The sequence below is a fragment of the Polypterus senegalus genome, chromosome 5 (assembly GCF_016835505.1).
Source record: "Polypterus senegalus isolate Bchr_013 chromosome 5, ASM1683550v1, whole genome shotgun sequence".
Taxonomy (NCBI): Eukaryota; Metazoa; Chordata; class Cladistia; order Polypteriformes; family Polypteridae; genus Polypterus; species Polypterus senegalus.
Genome location: NC_053158.1, coordinates 166,175,677 through 166,194,896, shown reverse-complemented (window position 1 = coordinate 166,194,896; position 19,220 = coordinate 166,175,677). Strand labels below are relative to the sequence as shown.

Sequence of the window (19,220 nt, the reverse complement as noted above, 5' to 3'; positions counted from 1 at the left end):
TAGGATTGCCCGTGTACTCATTTCTTCTGTTGATAACCCTTCGGGATGAAATTCTTCAATAAAATTTGGAAATAATAAGTCTTCTTTAATTGGGAAGATAAAGTGAGGAAAACAAAAATTTATATGACCTGAGAGAACAGGAACTGTGACAAAAGCATTTACACGAATAAGAGGTGAGAGTACCATGGGTGTAGGCCGTTAACTGCAAATGGTTGAGAGGAGGGCATGACTTGAAACAATGTCTTGGCAATAGTCTTGTCTCAAGATTTTCTTTTATAAAAGGGAGAGAACACAGTCACACAAACCCACAGACACATAAAAATGGCAAAACTCCTGCTTTATTTGTCTAAGCACATATTTCCATTGATCAGCATTGACAAATAATAAGTCTGATAACCTAGGCACCATCCGTGTATGCATGTGTGTTTTTAACTTTGCTTTTTCTCTTCATTGGGACTGCAGCACAAGCTTGAAAATTTTACTGTAGCTTTTTCATCTTCATACTTTACTTTGCTATTTAAAGATAACATTAACTGTAATAAGAGCTTTCAAAATTAGTTTCTATATGCCAGTGAAGGCAGACTGTGCTTGCCTAATGTCATCGTGATTCCAAAGCCTTTTTTGTTTGGTAGATATAAGTACAGTTTTTAATTCTTATATCTGCTACTGCATTTCATTTCAAAACTCTGTAAGATTTTCTTTCCTCTCCACTGAGGTCTTTGCTGTCTCAAATAACTACAGACTACATTGTCAGCTGATACTGATTAGTTCCCAAACATTCATTGTTCAGTAAACAATTATTGCATATTTTAACATTTGAAACATAGAGGTTGTCTCAGCAATGTGCACCACCAGTATAACAGGCTGTGTTTAGTGTGTTTAGACTGTGCTAAGATATGTTAGGGGCCTAAGTGTGTGTGCCACATAAAGCTGTGTGCCAGCATGGTGTACAAAAGCTAAACTAAGGGATTGCTAGTTAACAGAAAGTGCAATCGGCTCAACTGTTTCTCTGTGACACTCTGTAGATCATTAAGCAAATCATCTGCACGCATAAAGTATTTAGAGAGTCTAAGTAATACAGTGACAGAAAAAATCGATTAAAATAGAAAAAGAGGGGAGAGGAAAGGAGAATGAAGCAGTCGAGCCAGTGCTGCAGAATGGAGGTACTGCAGTCAGGCAAGTCCCATGGGGGGTGAAGGGAACAACGCTCCCGGGTAGATCGACCATACTAACCTGACAGACCACTGAAGATTGTTGGCTCCCAGACGCCTGTAGACTGATAGAAAGTAGCAGAATGTGTGAGCCAGGTACTGTACTTTGACCTGACAGATGTGGAAGGACGGTGGGTGAAACAAAAGTCAAAAGAAAGATTACGTCGACATCGGCAACGGTCACACGCAAATCAAAAGGGGTGCAAAAAGTAAAGAGTCTCTCTGTTTCTCATAGAAAGACCCAAACTGGCAATAGACCCCAGAGAAAAGCAGGGATCTCCTGATATTGCAGCATATGGAGCATCACACTCATGTGTATCAGAGTGACTCTCTCTATGTGGGTGGGAGGCGTTCTATTGGGGGTTTAGATGGTCCACCCTCAGCTGGCCGAGTGGCGGAGCAGGCGTTCGCATCCTGTTTCCAAACCCGCAGGGCGCGAACCTCAGAAGAGAGGTGGCTGTGCTATGAATGCTGGGCCAGTTTTGGAAGGAGTGTCCATCGAGAACTAGAAAGGTTAAAGAGAAGCAATGGCACAGTATCTCCGTGAAGTTCTGTTGCTCTTGTTTTTCAGGACAAAGCCACGGGTCTGGTCGCTGTAGACAGCCCCTCCTGGAGAAGTAAAACCCCTGTGGGACTGGCTTTATCACCCTATGGTACTCAGCTAAGGGAGGGGCAATATAAGAGACGGCTGGCAGCTCAGCCCAGCTGGGATGCCCCAAGAATGGAAGGATGAGGGAAGGCACCAACTTTTGGACGCTGCCTCCCCCAAAACGCTAGATGGCAACTAGCATAGTGGTGCCCTGGATTCTCACGGTATCTCAGCTTTGTTGGATGGTGTGGGTGCCACCAGGGAGTGCTCTGGATGGACCTGGGGCCTCATGCATAACGCTGTGCGTAGAATTCACACTCTAACATGGCGTACGGACAAAAGCAGAAATGTGCTTGCACACAAAAAAATCCAGATGCATCAATCTGTGCATTCGCCAACTTCCACGTTCTTGCACTACATAAATCCCAGTCAGTGTGAAAAGTAATGCACGTGCCTGCTGAACTGCCCTGTCTCCTCCTAGAATTACGCCTCTTTGAACATGCAAATCAATATAAATAGCCCTTAAGATCAGTGTTCTGTGAAAAGGCAATGGCAAAAGCATGGGGGCAAAAAGAATTTCAGCGAATACTAAGTGGAGGCAAGGAAAAACGTACTATTTGTTGGTTTACACAGTGGTATAAACAACAAAATGATGTTGATCGAGTGACATAGAGGGTTGGGAAAACTTGAAAGCTCAAGTTCACAAAGTCGCACAGTGCCCAAAATAAAAAAGTTGTCAGATATCAAAGTCACCGTGAAAAGGCGAGTCACAGCCCACCGTCTGAGTGTCATATGAATGCTTATTAGGGTACAGAGAAAAAAATGGGCACACAGTGGGGGGAAAAAGCACGAAATGTCAACTTTAATCTCTAAATTTCCACTTAAATCACGTAGTTTATTTTGTCACTAAAGTAGAACATCATAAAATTCATCTTAAAATTATTTAATTTACTAGTTTCTCAAATCCCATCGTAACTAAAGTAGCACATTAAATGCTTTGTTTTGTATTTGATCTTCTATGTGCTCTATGTGTGTGAATCACTACATGCTTCTTAAACCAGCTTTCTACATTTGTGATATTACAGCTCCCTGAATAATTAAAATACTGAGATGTATACTTGATATCATTTTCATGATGACAAGAGTTAAAGCATATTATTAAACATGGGAACACGGTGGCGCAATGATTGTTCATGCCTCACGCAAGATGCTTGTTGCGACGTGTGCTACCATCGATGAAATAATTTACTGCAGCAGTACTGTCTCTTTCAAACGTACTAACCTCCAATTCCTGTCCTTACTTTTCTTTCTCCAAATACCCAATCGCCACACAATCAGCTCTGTAATAGACATTAAGCCATCTGTAATTGGCCAATTCTTCAAAACTTTTACGGAACATTGAAATGTCTTCATAGTACATGTTAAATTATTCTATCCATCCAGTGTCACGCCAGTCCCAGCAAGCATACAGCGTGAGGCAGGAGCAATCTGTGAACGGAGCTCCAGCTACCGTGTCCTCACATGTTTATTTATTAACAATATAGATTATTTAAATTAAGTTAAAGTTTTATTTTGCTGCATTTCATCTTCATCATATGTAAATACATGCTTTATAAAGTGGCTCAGGCTGTGCAATATTATAACAGTAGTGTAAGTTTACAGTGAGGTGATTGTACTTATAAGTACAAACAGTTCTACAAGGAGCAGTTGATGGACTAATTGAGTGCGTTTATACACTCACCTAAAGGATTATTAGGAACACCTGTTCAATTTTTCATTAATGCAATTATCTAATCAACCAATCACATGGCAGTTGCTTCAATGCATTTAGGGGTGTGGTCCTGGTCAAGACAATCTCCTGAACTCCAAACTGAATGTCAGAATGGGAAAGAAAGGTGATTTAAGCAATTTTGAGCGTGGCATGGTTGTTGGTGCCAGACGGGCCGGTCTAAGTATTTCACAATCTGCTCAGTTACTGGGATTTTCACGCACAATCATTTCTAGGGTTTACAAAGAATGGTGTGAAAAGGGAAAAACATCCAGTATGCGGCAGTCCTGTGTGTGAAAATGCCTTGTTGATGCTAGAGGTCAGAGGAGAATGGGCCGACTGATTCAAGCTGATAGAAGAGCAACTTTGACTGAAATAACCACTCGTTACAACCGAGGTATGCAGCAAAGCATTTGTGAAGCCACAACACGCACAACCTTGAGGCGGATGGGCTACGACAGCAGAAGACCCCACCGGGTACCACTCATCTCCACTACAAATAGGAAAAAGAGGCTACAATTTGCACAAGCTCACCAAAATTGGACAGTTGAAGACTGGAAAAATGTTGCCTGGTCTGATGAGTCTCGATTTCTGTTGAGACATTCAAATGGTAGAATCAGAATTTGGCGTAAACAGAATGAGAACATGGATCCATCATGCCTTGTTACCACTGTGCAGGCTGGTGGTGGTGGTGTAATGGTGTGGGGGATGTTTTCTTGGCACACTTTAGGCCCCTTAGTGCCAATTGGGCATCGTTTAAATGCCACGGGCTACCTGAGCATTGTTTCTGACCATGTCCATCCCTTCATGACCACCATGTACCCATCCTCTGATGGCTACTTCCAGCAGGATAATGCACCATGTCACAAAGCTCAAATCATTTCAAATTGGTTTCTTGAACATGACAATGAGTTCACTGTACTAAAATGGCCCCCACAGTCACCAGATCTCAACACAATAGAGCATCTTTGGGATGTGGTGGAACGGGAGCTTCGTGCCCTGGATGTGCATCCCACAAATCTCTCTATCAACTGCAAGATGCTATCCTATCAATATGGGCCAACATTTCTAAAGAATGCTTTCAGCACCTTGTTGAATCAATGCCACGTAGAATTAAGGCAGTTCTGAAGGCGAAAGGGGGTCAAACACCGTATTAGTATGGTGTTCCTAATAAACCTTTAGGTGAGTGTAGTTCTTGGGATGAAACAGTTTCTGAACCGAGAGGAAAGGCTCTGAAGCGTTTGCCATATGACAGCAGTTCAATAGACAGCATGGCTGAGGCAGTGTGTGCTTGATGCTGTATACCGATAATTCTCTTTCCGATCAGCTGCTGTAGAGCTGTGATTCCCTACTCAGATACAGTGATATAAATACTCCAAGTGGTGCAGTGAGAGTAACAACGCTAAAGCAGTTATGGTATTTGGAATTGTTTGACCATTCTGTAAACCACTATATTGTTACAGGTTAATTACAATCAGATGCATTAAACTAATAAACAATATGCGGTTAATTCCAGTGTATTTATAAAGCCATGTCAGGGATGTGGATCTAAAAAACAAAAGGATGACCACACTGGGACAGCAGCACTGCTTTGACGCTGGGTGCCGCCAGTCTGCAAAACCGAGCGCAAAACTTGTGTACACCAAGGTATGAGCTACCGTGGAAATATGCCTGGCTTTACGCCAAGTTTAGGTTTTATACATCGTGATTTGAGCATGGACATTTTTGTGAGTACGCACCATTTATACATGAGGCCCCTGGGGAGTCATGCTTCCCTTATATCCAGGAAATACTAGGAAGTCACAAGAATGGAACCCCCAAAGTACTTTCGGGCTGATTAAAGAACCCGGAAGTGTGGCAAGTCACGTGGGAGGAAGAACAGAAGCACTTCCTGGTCAAGGACTATATTAGTGTTGGAGTATTTACTTGTATCATTATGGCTGTGGTGCTTGGAGGGCCCATCATTACCCTGTGTCTTTGTGTGTCTGTCTTTTGGGCTTAAGGGGAAACAGTGACCCCTAGTGTCGACAAGGTATATGTATTACAATCATATGTTAATAATACGTCTTTTCATAAATAAAACCTATTGTATTGTCATGTACAGTATATTCTGCTTATGTTTTCCAATGCACAGCATAGATATTCGGGGATGTTTACTAATTTTGAGTGATTTTTTCTTTTTGTGTAAAGCAACTCCATTGCCCTTTTATTTAATTAATTTTTTTCAGAGGGCACCTTTTTACTTAAGTAGTTTCTTTGTCAGATACTTAAGTAAATATTGCTGCTTGAACAGATTTTTTTATTACTTTCTCCAGCTCTGCCTCCTACCAATCACTGCATCTATTTGGGGACTTCTGTGCCTTATCACAAGTAACCATTTTCTTTTGATACATCATTTCAGAAACTGTTTCTTGATAACATATCATTTGTAATATCTATCCATTTGAAATTTTTTATAGACATCTCAAACAACACAAACCAAAGACTACCTTCTGCTTCATAGACTTTGCCAGTGCCCATCCTTCAACTTCATATAATGCTAAAGACCACATTAACACATTCAATAATCTTATTTTAACAGACAAGCTAATTTGTTGATTTTTTTCAGATGTTAACCACACAAGTCATTATTTCCCCTCCATATCTTGCAACATCACACAAGAACTCAAGTTATCAGAGCTAATTCTCCAAATTTTATTTTTAGGTTTTCCTTCTCAAAAATATGGGAAATGATGTTTGTTTTACCAACATTTACATATATATTCAATGCACACATTATAAACTTATAAAAGGAGGAATGAACAAATATTGCACCCCCAAAACATGCAAATTTACTGAGGAAGCCATTTGGGGTGCATTATTCAATGGGTTTACCATTATCATTGGACACTGACAGAATATAATTTTTGAAAAAAAAGGGGAACTATACTTTCATATTGTGAACACTTTCTCTCTGGCCACACATAGTGTATAATACCAGATCGAAAAAAATCCAACAATAAGGGAGGTGAATTTCATTTGTTTTAAAAAAAAAAGATCTTTAGTTACTACTTGGTTTTATTCCAGACATATAAAGATGCGTACTTCAGTAACACCAGTAAGTGATATAACAATTTAAAAAACACAACTGTGCAAAAATCACTGAAGCTTGTCGGCCATTCTTTTCTTACGTTGTGGTAACTGCAAGTTCTGGAATATTTGACTGATTTAATGCAATTAAGTGTTTTCAAGTAAATTTCAGTGTAAATGTAAATAAAGTCAACACTTTCAATAGTTAATGCGGCTTTTCTTAACAACTTACTCTTGTACTGTTTCTAATACTAGCTTTATGTTATAAGATGTTATTAAACTCCCTCAGAACAGCTGGTACCTTTTTACTACTACTACACACTTACCAATCAACTGAAAGTGACCCAACCACTTATTCTCAATCGACGTATGTGGAATATATAAGGTACTGTATGTATATTTATGAGGTGTCTTACAAAACTATTCAGTCCCTTGAGAAATTCTATAACTTTATTGAATAAAATATTCTAATTTAAAAGTTTGTTTTTTTGTGATATGGCACTCAAAGTTGGCAGTATTTGTTGCTCATTTAGGCTGAATGGTCTTCTATTCATCTACAGATCATAGCTTCTTTTGCCTGTAATTTTATAAAAATAAATAAAGCTAAGATATTGATGCAAACATTGCTTCACATGGTTTTGCTCTTTTACACAGTATTTCATTGTGGATGTTTGAACAAGAGAGCAGCTTAAAGAGTGCAAAATGATGCGACACTGCGCTGCTGAGAATGGTTCTTGCGCTGATTGGTAACCATGGCAACCATTTGGTCCAGTCATTCTAAAAAGGTCAATATTCCTTTTTACCTTGAATTAAAGACATAATTATAACTGTTCTAAAATCAACTCTAGTTGTTGTGGCTGAAGTAAATATCCAATGCAACCAATATTTGAGCTGCAAGTGTTTGTAGGAATGTAAAATATGGTAATGTACTGTACATTAAAAGAGAAAGCACAAGCCATTCTTTGCATTAAATCTTTTATCTGTCAAACTCTTTTTATTATGTAAATGTTATGTGCATAACATGTACAGATAGTATATATAAGAGGCCCATGCAATAAGATGCAAAAATATACACATTCAAATTTCTTAAAAATTTGGCATACCTAAAGAACTTAAATCCAGAATATTTGCACATTATTCTAGAAAATAGATGATCATGTATGTGGTTTATGACTAGAGACACAACATGGGTTAGCTGCAAAATCACTATGGCATGGTGTTAGTAAAAAAAAAAAAAAAAATACACTTAAACTGCACTTCCATATTGCTTTACAGACTGCATTTGTTTTCCTCCTTCAGTCCTTTTGACTCATTTACCATATCAAGAAATCACACATAGGTTCAAGGGAACAAATCTCACAATGAACAGTACTTAAAAAGTCATGCTGCCAACTTTTGACCAGGTAAAGCTAAATAACATGTATAAGGCACTGTGATGGAAGTCAATCAAATGATCAGAAAGTGAAAACACAGACATCACATCACATACACAATAATACAGCATGACATTATTTTTTGCATTTAGATGTAAGCAAAAACATTTTGAATACTGTTGGCTTTCTGGTCATTTAAAAACAGGTGACCATGACCAGAGACAGACCTGCAGGCCTGTAGAAATAATACAGCACTCTGGCAGTGGGTTTCAGCACCCTGCAGTGAAAATGGATGCCAGAGCAGAATATCACAGCCTGAGGCTACAGTGAAAAAAGGAAAAGTCATAGTGTGCTCAGTGAAACTGCATAAGCTAAATATACAAAACATTTAAATGCACAAAGGTCAAAATGACCACATACTTGGGAAAATTCATAATGCAGCATAACTGTTCCTAATCTAATAACATCTTCTCTATATTCTGCAAACAGACTTTCATTTCTATAACCATGTATATCCACATCAGACATTTCTGCTTTTTGACTCTTTTAAACTCGTCATGCCACAAATATAATGCAGGGCTGGACAGCCACTTTGTTCCTTGAGCTATTGGTGTACGAATGGCTCAGGTTAGCTTGGCAGTTGAGAAAGTCCTTAATATTACAAGAAACTCCAGCATGGGTAACAAATCAGACTCTCTTTAATTCAGAAAATGTACAGTCAGTCTGAGTGTGCTTTTTCTTTCTTTATTAATGACTAATAATAAATCAAATTATAAAAGAATATTTCCAGCCAAAGAGAGCTGCTCTGGACTAATTTGGCCTTTATGAGTTCAAAAGTGTTTAAAATAAAGCAGCCTACTGCCTGCAGATAAAAGCAACCTCTTTAGAAAACATGAGATTACTCCACAACCACTTTTATACTGATAGAAAACAACAACTTGACATTTTTTTTAAATGATAAAAGGTAAAGTAAATATACAGAGTTAAAGGACCAAAGGTATGCGAAAAACTTTTCAGGCATGGGCAAAGGAAAGCCTGACACACTGGAAGGGAAGAATGGACAGATGCTTACCAATATGAGTCTGTGCCATGACATCAGCAAGCCTGTTGGCAGCACCACTGCCCCCGCTCTGAGTGGAGGACGAGGATGTGGTAGAGGAGGTGGTTGATCCATGAATTGCTCTGCTTATCCAGTGCTCCATATTAATGCTGCCCTGACTGGATGTAGGTGTCCCCTGGGAGTCACCTTGGACTGAACCTTCTTCCTCTGATCCAGACGATGTATCTAACAAGTTTGAGAAAGAAAAAAAAATCCCTATTAAAATATGTGAAAGGACAAACCTGGTAAATAACTCATCACATTACAAGCACAGCAGAGCAAAAAAAGGTTGGCTATCTTGGCAACCTGAAAGCCGTTAGTAGGCAGCACCACCATCATGCAAATCAGCAACGGCTAGGCTCGTCTGGACTCTACACACAGTGCATTGAGAAATGAAATATTTGAAAACCTTCAGTTTTGTTTTGCAGCATTTAAAAGATGTCTCTGCGCCTACAAAAGCCTATGAAATATTTAGAGTCAGTCTTTATTGCTAGCTCTCTTGTTATTTTGCTTTTTTAGTTTAAACTAAGCACCCAGCAGATACAAAGATGCTGGCACTCACTTCAAAATTATTTGCATTTTGTTGGCAACATAAGAACAATGCTAGATACTTTAAGGGGCAGCTTTTTAATGTGCACAATTCTGAAAAATCCTTACTTTGGGAAATCCCGAGCTAACAGAATAAAAAACAAAATACCCAATAAATTGCTTGGAATTCTAAATAAAAATATACAAAGTGGTTTTAAAATGAATATTTCTATCTTAATCCCATTATCCATTTTTTAAACAACTTTTTCAATTTGAGGTTCCCAGCAGCACCCAAGCCAGCCCTGGACAGGATCATGCATAGAGCCACACTGACTACCATTTGTTAGTCCAGCTCACTTGCTTGTTTTTGGGATATGAGAGGAAAATCAGACACCAGAGTCCTAACGGCATTAAGATTGGTGCAAAAGAATGCTGCCCATTTGTCATCAAAATAAAATAACGCATAAAAAAATGAGACATGTCAAACAAAAAATCTGGATTATTTCACAAAATCTTTCTCAACCTAAAGAGACTTTCAAGTCCTAATCAAGCAGTAACTGTGAATTGAAATATCCTGTTCTTCTTCTTAATAAATGAACAATGTTAATTATACTTCATTTTCAAATTAATTCAATTGCATTATCGGCTGCCCACAATCCAAACCTGTCAAGAACCAGAAGATTATTAGCAGAAAAACCTCACACCTCTTCAATTACAACTATTTATTTTTTAAGCACAAAATGTCAGCTGAAATGTTTGTGAAATAACAGGCTACAGAAGTCTTGGAAGTCATTTTAATGTGGAAACGCTTCTCCTTCCCTCTTCAACATGGACTGTAGTGTATACCTAAAAATGAAATGTATTTCTATTTAAATTTAGAAACCAGTACTGAACATAAGGTTCACTTGACCAAATTTTGCAAACAATTATTTTGTACCATTGCTATTATGTAAAAATGCACAGCTCTAAGCAAACACCAGTTCATTCAATCCAAAACAAAACTGCAACATGCCAGATGCTAACCAGGCAGCATTAGAGACATGACAGGACCCAGTTCTGAACTGGATGCCAGTTTTTTGCAGAGGAACAGATTAAAGCTGAACTGATTAAGTACAAGACAGGATTATTATAAATTAAAAATAATCAATACTAATTATAGTTAGGACTTTTTTTTTTCTTTCTCAAGCACAACTCTGGGTGCTAATGGTTAATTCAGAGGTTAAATACTATGAAAATAAGGTTACATGAGTTCTGGTTCAACTGTTAACTCATTTCCTCCTCAGTCACTTCACTATTCTTATAACATTTAATTCATCTGATGACTGGCTTGATGAGGAATACATAGTAGAATGAAATGCGTTTGGGATTATTTATCGCAAGGGGCCATTTTGGAAGTACATGAACAGCATTCTGCAATCAACTTGGGAATGTTGTCATTAAAGAAATCTGAATGACATTTGTTCCAGAAGTTAGGAGAGTGCTGTATGTTTATTGGACTGCGATTCGTTCCACTTGGCAAGAACATAAGTGCTATGGATATGTCCCAGACAATTGTACGAGTGTTTGTATGAAACATCAAGGATTTCTTTCTTCCACTACTCTGTCCAAAAAAAAAAATCCTCAGATTGTTATAATAAAGTACTGAACGTCAGAGATCTAGGAAAAAATGCAAACTATGACTCTGCCAGCAACATCGTTTGCAAAACATGACATGAAAGGTCACTGAAAAACTTTCCTTTTTAAGTGTGGAAACTCGCACTGACAAAAGGGGTAGAAAATACTGACAGGTAGTTTAACACAAAAAGACACCTTTAGCTCCTAGGAGTCCAACAACTGGATGTTCCAAGATTTTTATGAACCTGTTTAATGTAATTTTTTGGTTGTTAGACTCATTTGGGGTGACATTTACTTCATATCAAAACCAAATCCCTCTCTGTTAGAATTCTTGTCATTTAATTCAGTATTTTGAACCTTTTACCATACTGCTGTCTCATAATGTACATTTACTCCAAAGAAATAAAAGTTTATCTTTATTTATCCTGACTCCTTGGTTTCCTTGTAGTTTATAATACACTGAATTATCTTATACTTTGTCTTATTTCAAATTAATTCTTGCTTGCCTTGTAAAAGACTTTGTAATTATTTACTCTCTGGGAGTGGCATATAAAAGAAAGATGAATTATTTGAAGTTATAACGTTAAAAGCAGGGGCACTTCAGGTGGTACTATTGATCTGGGTGATGAACTCATCAATGAAAAATAGGGTTTGTTTTTTAATATTAGACATTATCACTTCAGTAATAATGGCACCAGGATCCAGGTAAGTTTTGAGAAGCTTCTGTATAAACACAATAACATACAACACCAAGGTCTACTCATTGACACAACTAGCTGTCTAACCTGTTGATGAGAGCACAGACCTGGACATCCACCAGAAGATTTGCATTATTACATTTTTATTGTAATTTTCCCTTAGAATGTGTAGCTGAAAAATGGAAACACAGCATTTAACTAGAAGAGCAGGGTTCCGCTGTAAAGGTCACTGGATGTGGGAATAACAATAACCAAGTTTCTTTAATCATGGAACTATCAAACCAAATCTAATAAATTCATAAGTAATTAGGCTGGCTGATACATGAGGGCACATATAAAAAAGTCAGCACGTTAACATAAAATTACGTATTCAATGAGCTAGTTAGAGTAATTGTTTTGAAATATTTGAAGTTGCCTACTGTAATTTTATACAGTATTTTGAAACTAACACTAATTATTATGAATGCCAAGCAGACCCCAGTTCCAAAGCAGTAGTTGAAGCTCCTCTGAAAGAGGAATTCCTTTTTGGTGAAAGTCTACACAGCATCTTCTTCTGCTTGATACTACTTACAGCAAGGCAATGAATGACCTCTAAGTGACCGGTGTGAGCAACAACTGAGAATTAAATCACAGTTTATTTCAACAGGTGGGTAAAATCCATCTTTGATGCTCACTAGTCTCATGAAACGTTTCGGACTAAGGAATTCATTACCACATGCAATTTTTGGTTTAAACTTTGTTTATCTGTATTTGTTTTTCATTTAGTTTATTATGTATTTGTGCCTCAATGCATTAAACTACAAATTCACAACAACAGTTTGCTGGGTATGCCTCCTTTTGATCATCCAATCCAGAGAATTCATTGCAAGTTCAACCTTGAGATTCTTCTAGATGCATTTTGTTCTAACAAAGTCTGCAGAAATGTCATTTTAACTGTAATCATTATGATTAACACTGAGGTTATCGGATGCAGTGAAGAAGACTAGCTGAGACCCGTCCCCCAGATATTGACTGAGCGTTCCCACTACAGTATGACCTTGTTCTGATAAGCAACTAAATATTTTTTTGGTCAACGTGCAGAACAGAAGGAGCTATATTATGTATGTTGAGGAAGGTAGTGCTTTTTTGCTAAAACAGGTTATGAGTGTGCACTACAAGTCGGTTGAATTAGCACTGAAGACCTTGTGAATCTTCTGTAAGTATAAGCAAAGCCCTCTTGGTCTTACATTCTGATCAATAATTGGGCAATCTGCTTCCTTCATTCTGACTTCTTCATGCCAGTGTCTGCATATTACGGCGTGACAACAGATATTCAATATAATGATTATATTTAGTTAGTTAATGTAATGTAAACATTAAAATGTAGAAAAATTAGTGAGCGAAGATTTTGCTGAACATAATACAGTATCTAAAGCTGATACCACCAGTCATTGCGTTAAAAGGGATCACTCAAATTTATACTGTGCCATCCTCTTAGGTGAAATGAATGCATCACTGAAAGGCAATCCAAGAGCTGTGATAAAGTCTGCTTTTGAATTCTACTGATTCAAATGTGCCTGTTTTACCAAAACATAATCAACAGATAACCTAGAAACCAGAAACAATTACTTGGTGCTGTTTCCCCCCCTTATTAAGAAGGTAACAAGAGACATCCTAAAACATTTGCGACAACTGAATTGCAAACAATAAATGCAATGGATATTACAGTTTACAGATTGACTTTCAGTGAGCATTTCCTAGACACCAATAGTTTCCAGTTGGAGTGTCGAAAAATATATTATAATAAAAAAATCTTGGGAAGAGAGACAAGACGTGACTTTCTCAGAGAGACACTTTCACGTCATGCGAGATGAGACTTCGTGCCAAGAGATTTAACAATGCCCGGGGCCAGAAATAAAAGACAAAGAGTAGATGACAAAGTAAAGATTTCAAAAATGCTGGAGTGATACACATGCAGAGCAGGTTAGAGATAATGGAGGTACAAAAATTCAAAAGTCTCAAAAAAATGATAGTAAAGATCACATTATCGCAAACAAATGGAAATTATTACTCTGTGAAATAACAGAACAGGGAAAAGAAATCAAATCTATTATTCGGATTTAAACTTTAAGTCGGAGACTTGTAGATCGTATAATTTGTGTTGCCATCTGGGAAAAGTAATGTTCCTTCCCAATGAAGAAACCTATCTGCGAGAATAAAAAGTTTTGCGGTTTGGTGAAAATGAAATCTATGTACACAAACGGTACAAATGTGAAGTTGCTGGTGTGTAGTGCAGGCAGGGGGGTTGGCGAGCGATGCGAGCAGGGGTGAAGCCCCCTAATTGTCCAAATTCAAAAAAAAAATCAAAAACTACAGATTTTTTTAGCTACACTGGAAATAATTTGGCAATACATCCAATCTCATTTGGCACACTCTTTACACTACAAACCTGGCAGTTAATAAAAGGTGTAAACACTTAGAATTATGAAAAGTCAGAAGTGTATAAATTCACTGCAATAGTTTGCATAGTTAAATTCATAAAACAGCACTCAGATCTTCTAGGACACTGTTGTCAATATATGGCACACTGAGCACCATATATCAGGCGGTTCTAATTTTACATGCTAGTACTTCAGATGCACTATATAGCCACATGTTTGTGAACACCTAACCATCACACTTATATGGGCTTGTTGAACATCCTGTTCCAAGACCATGGGCATTAATATTTAGTTGGCCTGCCCTTTCTGTCTATATCTATTCTTTTGGGGAGGTTTTTTTTTATTTTTTTACAAGATTTTGATGTACATACATATGTCCTAAATATATATGTAGAAATTGGTGCCCATTCAGCCAAAAATGTATTTACGAGTTCAGGTACTGATGTTGAATGAGAAGACCTGACTCACAATCCACATTCCCATTAATCCCTAAGGTATTCAGTAGGCTTGAGGTCAGGGTGCTGTGTGTGGCCAGTCAAGTTTTGCCACAACAAACTTGTCAAATCATGGACCTGGCTTTGTGCACAGCAGGACAGGCATTCTGGAACATAAAATGGTCTTTCATGAACTATTGTCACAATGAGCAATAGTCTGAAAAGTCTTTGTATGCTGCAGCATTAATAGTACCATTCTCTAGAAACAAGGAGTCTAGCGCAAAACCTGAAAGACAGATGAGAATAATCACTCCAGAGAACACGCTCCAGAGTTGTATGGTGGCATGCTTGGCATTATGTATAATGATCTTAAGCTTGTGTGCAGCTGCTAAGACATGAAAAACCATTTAATGAAGCTTGTAGTCTCCAGTTCTTGTGCTGATGTTGGTACCAGAGCCAATTTGTAACTCTGTTGATGTAAGTGATGCAACAGAGGATAGGTGATTTTTATGTGCAATGTCCATCAGCACTCAGTGGCACTGTTCTGGAAGTCTGCATGGTCTACCACTTCATGGCCGGGCTGCTATTACTTCTAGATTCTTCTAGGGCTACACAAATAATTGTGTTTTAATTGTGATTACAATTATGACTGCCTTGATATTCTAGTAATGAAGAGTTGTCATTACTGCATTCTACATTGGTATTCCAGCTCTGTCAGGAATCAAGGTTTCCCAGTAACAGATGCGCTAAACAACAAATGTGTGTTTTAATTAAGCTCAGACACATTCACTAAGAATGAGTGCACTGGCTAATTAGAAGCACTAACACCACAGGAGTACCTACCAGCTAAATGCTAAACACACTTCTAGGAGTCTGATGCTAAACAACATCTTTAAAAAATGTGTGAATATATTTTGTTTCTGTTTTCACAACTTCCACAAAAAGTCAAAAGTAGAATTAATATGGAACCCAGATCACCTGACACTTTTGCATGTTTAAATACTAAAATGAAGAGAATCTTTATATTTTGTTTTCAAAAGTGTACTGTGCAAACTGTTAAACCACCATTTATACAGCCATTTAAAATTCAACCACACCTTTCATAATGGAAAGTGCGTAAAAGTTAAGCAAGCAGCACTAAATCCCAGTAACGCTAAGTCTTCAACTCAGATAATTGTTATGTTTAATGCAGGAGTTCATATACAGGAGGCAATCGAAAGCAAAATCAGTTAACAGCAGTCATTGTGTTTTATTTATCAAAAGACAAGTTCTGATTAAAATATTTTGAATGGTGAGTGGTAGTGATGGCTGGTGTTTCAGAGGTAACATTTATTTTGGAAAAAAATAAACATTACTTCAGATAAAAATGTCTGTGTTATACTTTAGTTTTATTTACTGTTTCTACTGTATTAAAAAGCAGTAACACAAATTTTATAAGTGTGCTGTATCTTGATTATAAATATATATAATTAGAAATAGTAAAAAAGAAACATTAAATAGTTTTTTTTATTTTTCAAGTAATCCTGCATATAACAATTTTATATTAACAATTTATGAAGTGGTTCCTTGCAAAATGGAGGTTGCACTGTACTGTGTGTAAACAGAATACAGTGGGTGCAAAAGAAGGTGCATATTTCATTGTTCTATACATTGAAATTAATAATCGCAATGAATGATTGGCAAATGTTAATTTTTGTCATAATCGTACAGTACACCCCTAGATGCCTCCACCAATAAAAGCCCTGATGGGTAGCTTGGGCAGATCTTGCCAAGCACAAATTTCACGTAGTGACCTGTGGTAAAGGTGGTATCCTAGGACAGTGTCACATTTAAAGCTACTGAGCTCTTCAGTATGACCCATTCTACTGCTATTGTTTGTCAATGGAGATTACATGGCTATGTGCTTGATTTTATACACCTGGTAACAATGGCTATGACTGAAACACCACAACTCAGAAATTTGGAGAGGTGTCCATTTATTTTTTGCCGAGGTAGTGTGTTATGCTAGTACTGATGGAATGCATTTCTAAACAAAAAACAGAGGACACCACACTCTTGGAAAAATGCATGGTCGATAAAAGACATGACATGAACAAGGCTGAGGTAATCAGGTTTGCAAAGAATTTCAGCTAGCAAACCCCTTCCCTAGTTACAATATTTGAAATCAAATAACAAGGATTGTATTACTTTTTATTAAACATAGTTACATATTTTGAAAAGACTGCACTAGTATCAGATTTAAAATACTATATAATGCAGCATCACTCTACTAGTTGAATTGACTTTTGATGACAAATCCGCTCTGCCTATGCCATCATAACATTAATCAGCAGGTTCTGAATATATAGTGCCTTCAGAAAGTATTCAGACCCTTAATTTTTAACATTTTTCTATGTTACAGTCTTATGCTAAAATCATTTATATTCATTTTTTCTCCTCATGTTTCCCCTCATCAAATAACACTCAATACACCACAATGACAGTGACAACAGGAGTTTAGGATTTTTTTTCCAAACTAATATTAAAAAACTGAAATACCAAGGGTGGCATGGTGGCGCAGTGGTAGCGCTGCTGCCTCGCAGTTAGGAGACCCGGGTTCGCTTCCCGGGTCCTCCCTGCGTGGAGTTTGCATGTTCTCCCGTGTCTGCGTGGGTTTCCTCCGGGCGCTCCGGTTTCCTCCCACAATCCAAAGACATGCAGGTTAGGTGGATTGGCGATTCTAAATTGGCCCTAGTGTGTGCTTGGTTTGTGTGTGTCCTGCGGTGGGTTGGCACCCTGCCCCGGATTGGTTCCTGCCTTGTGCCCGGTGTTGGCTGGGTTTGGCTCCAGCAGACCCTCATGACCCTGTATTCGGATTCAGCGGGTTGGAGATGGATGGATGGATGGATGAAATACCAAAATACCACAAGTATTCAGACCTTTTGCTATGAAATTTGAAATCTGGCTCTGGTGCATCCTATTCTGTTGATCACTGCTGATTTTCCTAAACCATGTTCGAAGTCAACCTATAGTAAATTCAACTGATTGCATACGATTAGGAAAAACACACACTTGTATATAAGGTCCCACAGTTGACATTGTGTATCAGTGAAAATCAAGTCATGAGGTCAAACAAATTTGTCAGCAGGGCTTAGAGTCAAAAGTGTTCTGAGCACAGATCTGGGGAAGGTTTCAAAAATTTAAGGTTCCCAAGCACACAGCTGCCTCCATAATTCCTGAATGGAATACATTTTGAACAACCACAACTCTTCCTAGATCTGCCTGCCCAGCGAAACTTAGAAGTATGGGGAGAGGGGTTTGGTAAGAGAGGTGACTGAGAACCTGACGGCTGACCTCCCGACGGCTGACCTCCCGACAATTAATGTGGAGGGATGCAAAAATTGGAGAAACTTCCAGAAAGACAACAACCACTGCAACACTAATATACGTTTTATGGCAGAGGGGCCAGATGGCACATAAAGGCCCACTGGAGTTTGCAAAACTAACCTAAATGACTCACATATTATGAGAAATAAGATGCACTGGTCTGATGAAACCAGGATTGAACCATCTGATCTGAATTCTAAACATCATGACTGGAGGAAACAGGGCAATACCATTCCAACAGTGAAGCATGGCAGTGGCAGCATCATGCTGTTGGGATCTTTTTCAGTGGCAAGGAACTGAGAGACTATTCAGAGTTGAGGGAAAGCTGAATGGAGCAAAGTACACAAATATCCTTAATGAAAACCTTCTGCACAGCATTGTGGACTAAGACTGGGTTGAAGGTTCACCTACCAACAGAACAATGACCCTAGATGGAAACAAAAAACAACACAGGAGTGGCTTTGGGTCAACTCTGGGAATGTTGTTGAATGCCCTAGCCACACCCTGAACTTGAACCCAATCGAACATCTCTGGAGAGACCTGAAATTCAATGTTTACTCACAATGTCCTTCTAATCTGAGAGAGCTTGAGAGGATCTTAAGAGAAGAATGGCAGCAAATCCTCCAAATCCAGATGTACAAAACTTCAGGCCATAATCACTGGCAAAGATGCTTCAACATAGTACTGAGTAAACAGTCTAAATACTAGTGTCAATAAAATAAATCTGCACAATTCCCAGGCATATCATATGTAGGGGTGGCATATAATTGCTGAAAATATTTAAATTGAGTTTGCTTATAACTAAGATCCTTGATACTAATCAGATATTTTTAAAAACAAAATTCAACAAAACTGAAGGAGTGGATTGGGAATCTCAACAGCCACTCTTACTTAATGGGTGATATCATGTCTTACAAATAGTGATGCTCTGATCGACAGGACTCTGATCTAAATTAGGCAATTTTCAATAAAAAAGATTCAATTGATGATCAGTAAATTGGTGGATTACAAAAATCAATCTTTTCAGCCCCTGCCTTTCTAAGCTTTATGG

The 19,220-nt window shown here is 38.1% G+C and overlaps 1 protein-coding gene across 12 annotated transcripts in view; it reads right to left on the bottom strand.

The window, feature by feature from the left end:
• dip2ca (disco-interacting protein 2 homolog Ca) overlaps window positions 1-19,220 on the bottom strand; it is a 537,137-nt gene that overhangs the window by 196,177 nt on the left and 321,740 nt on the right. For all 12 annotated transcript variants that reach the window (XM_039753594.1, XM_039753583.1, XM_039753587.1 and 9 more), the window contains exon 5: window positions 9,083-9,295. In XM_039753594.1, the coding sequence (XP_039609528.1) occupies window positions 9,083-9,295 (213 nt within the window). The remainder of the gene's footprint in view (window positions 1-9,082; window positions 9,296-19,220) is intronic.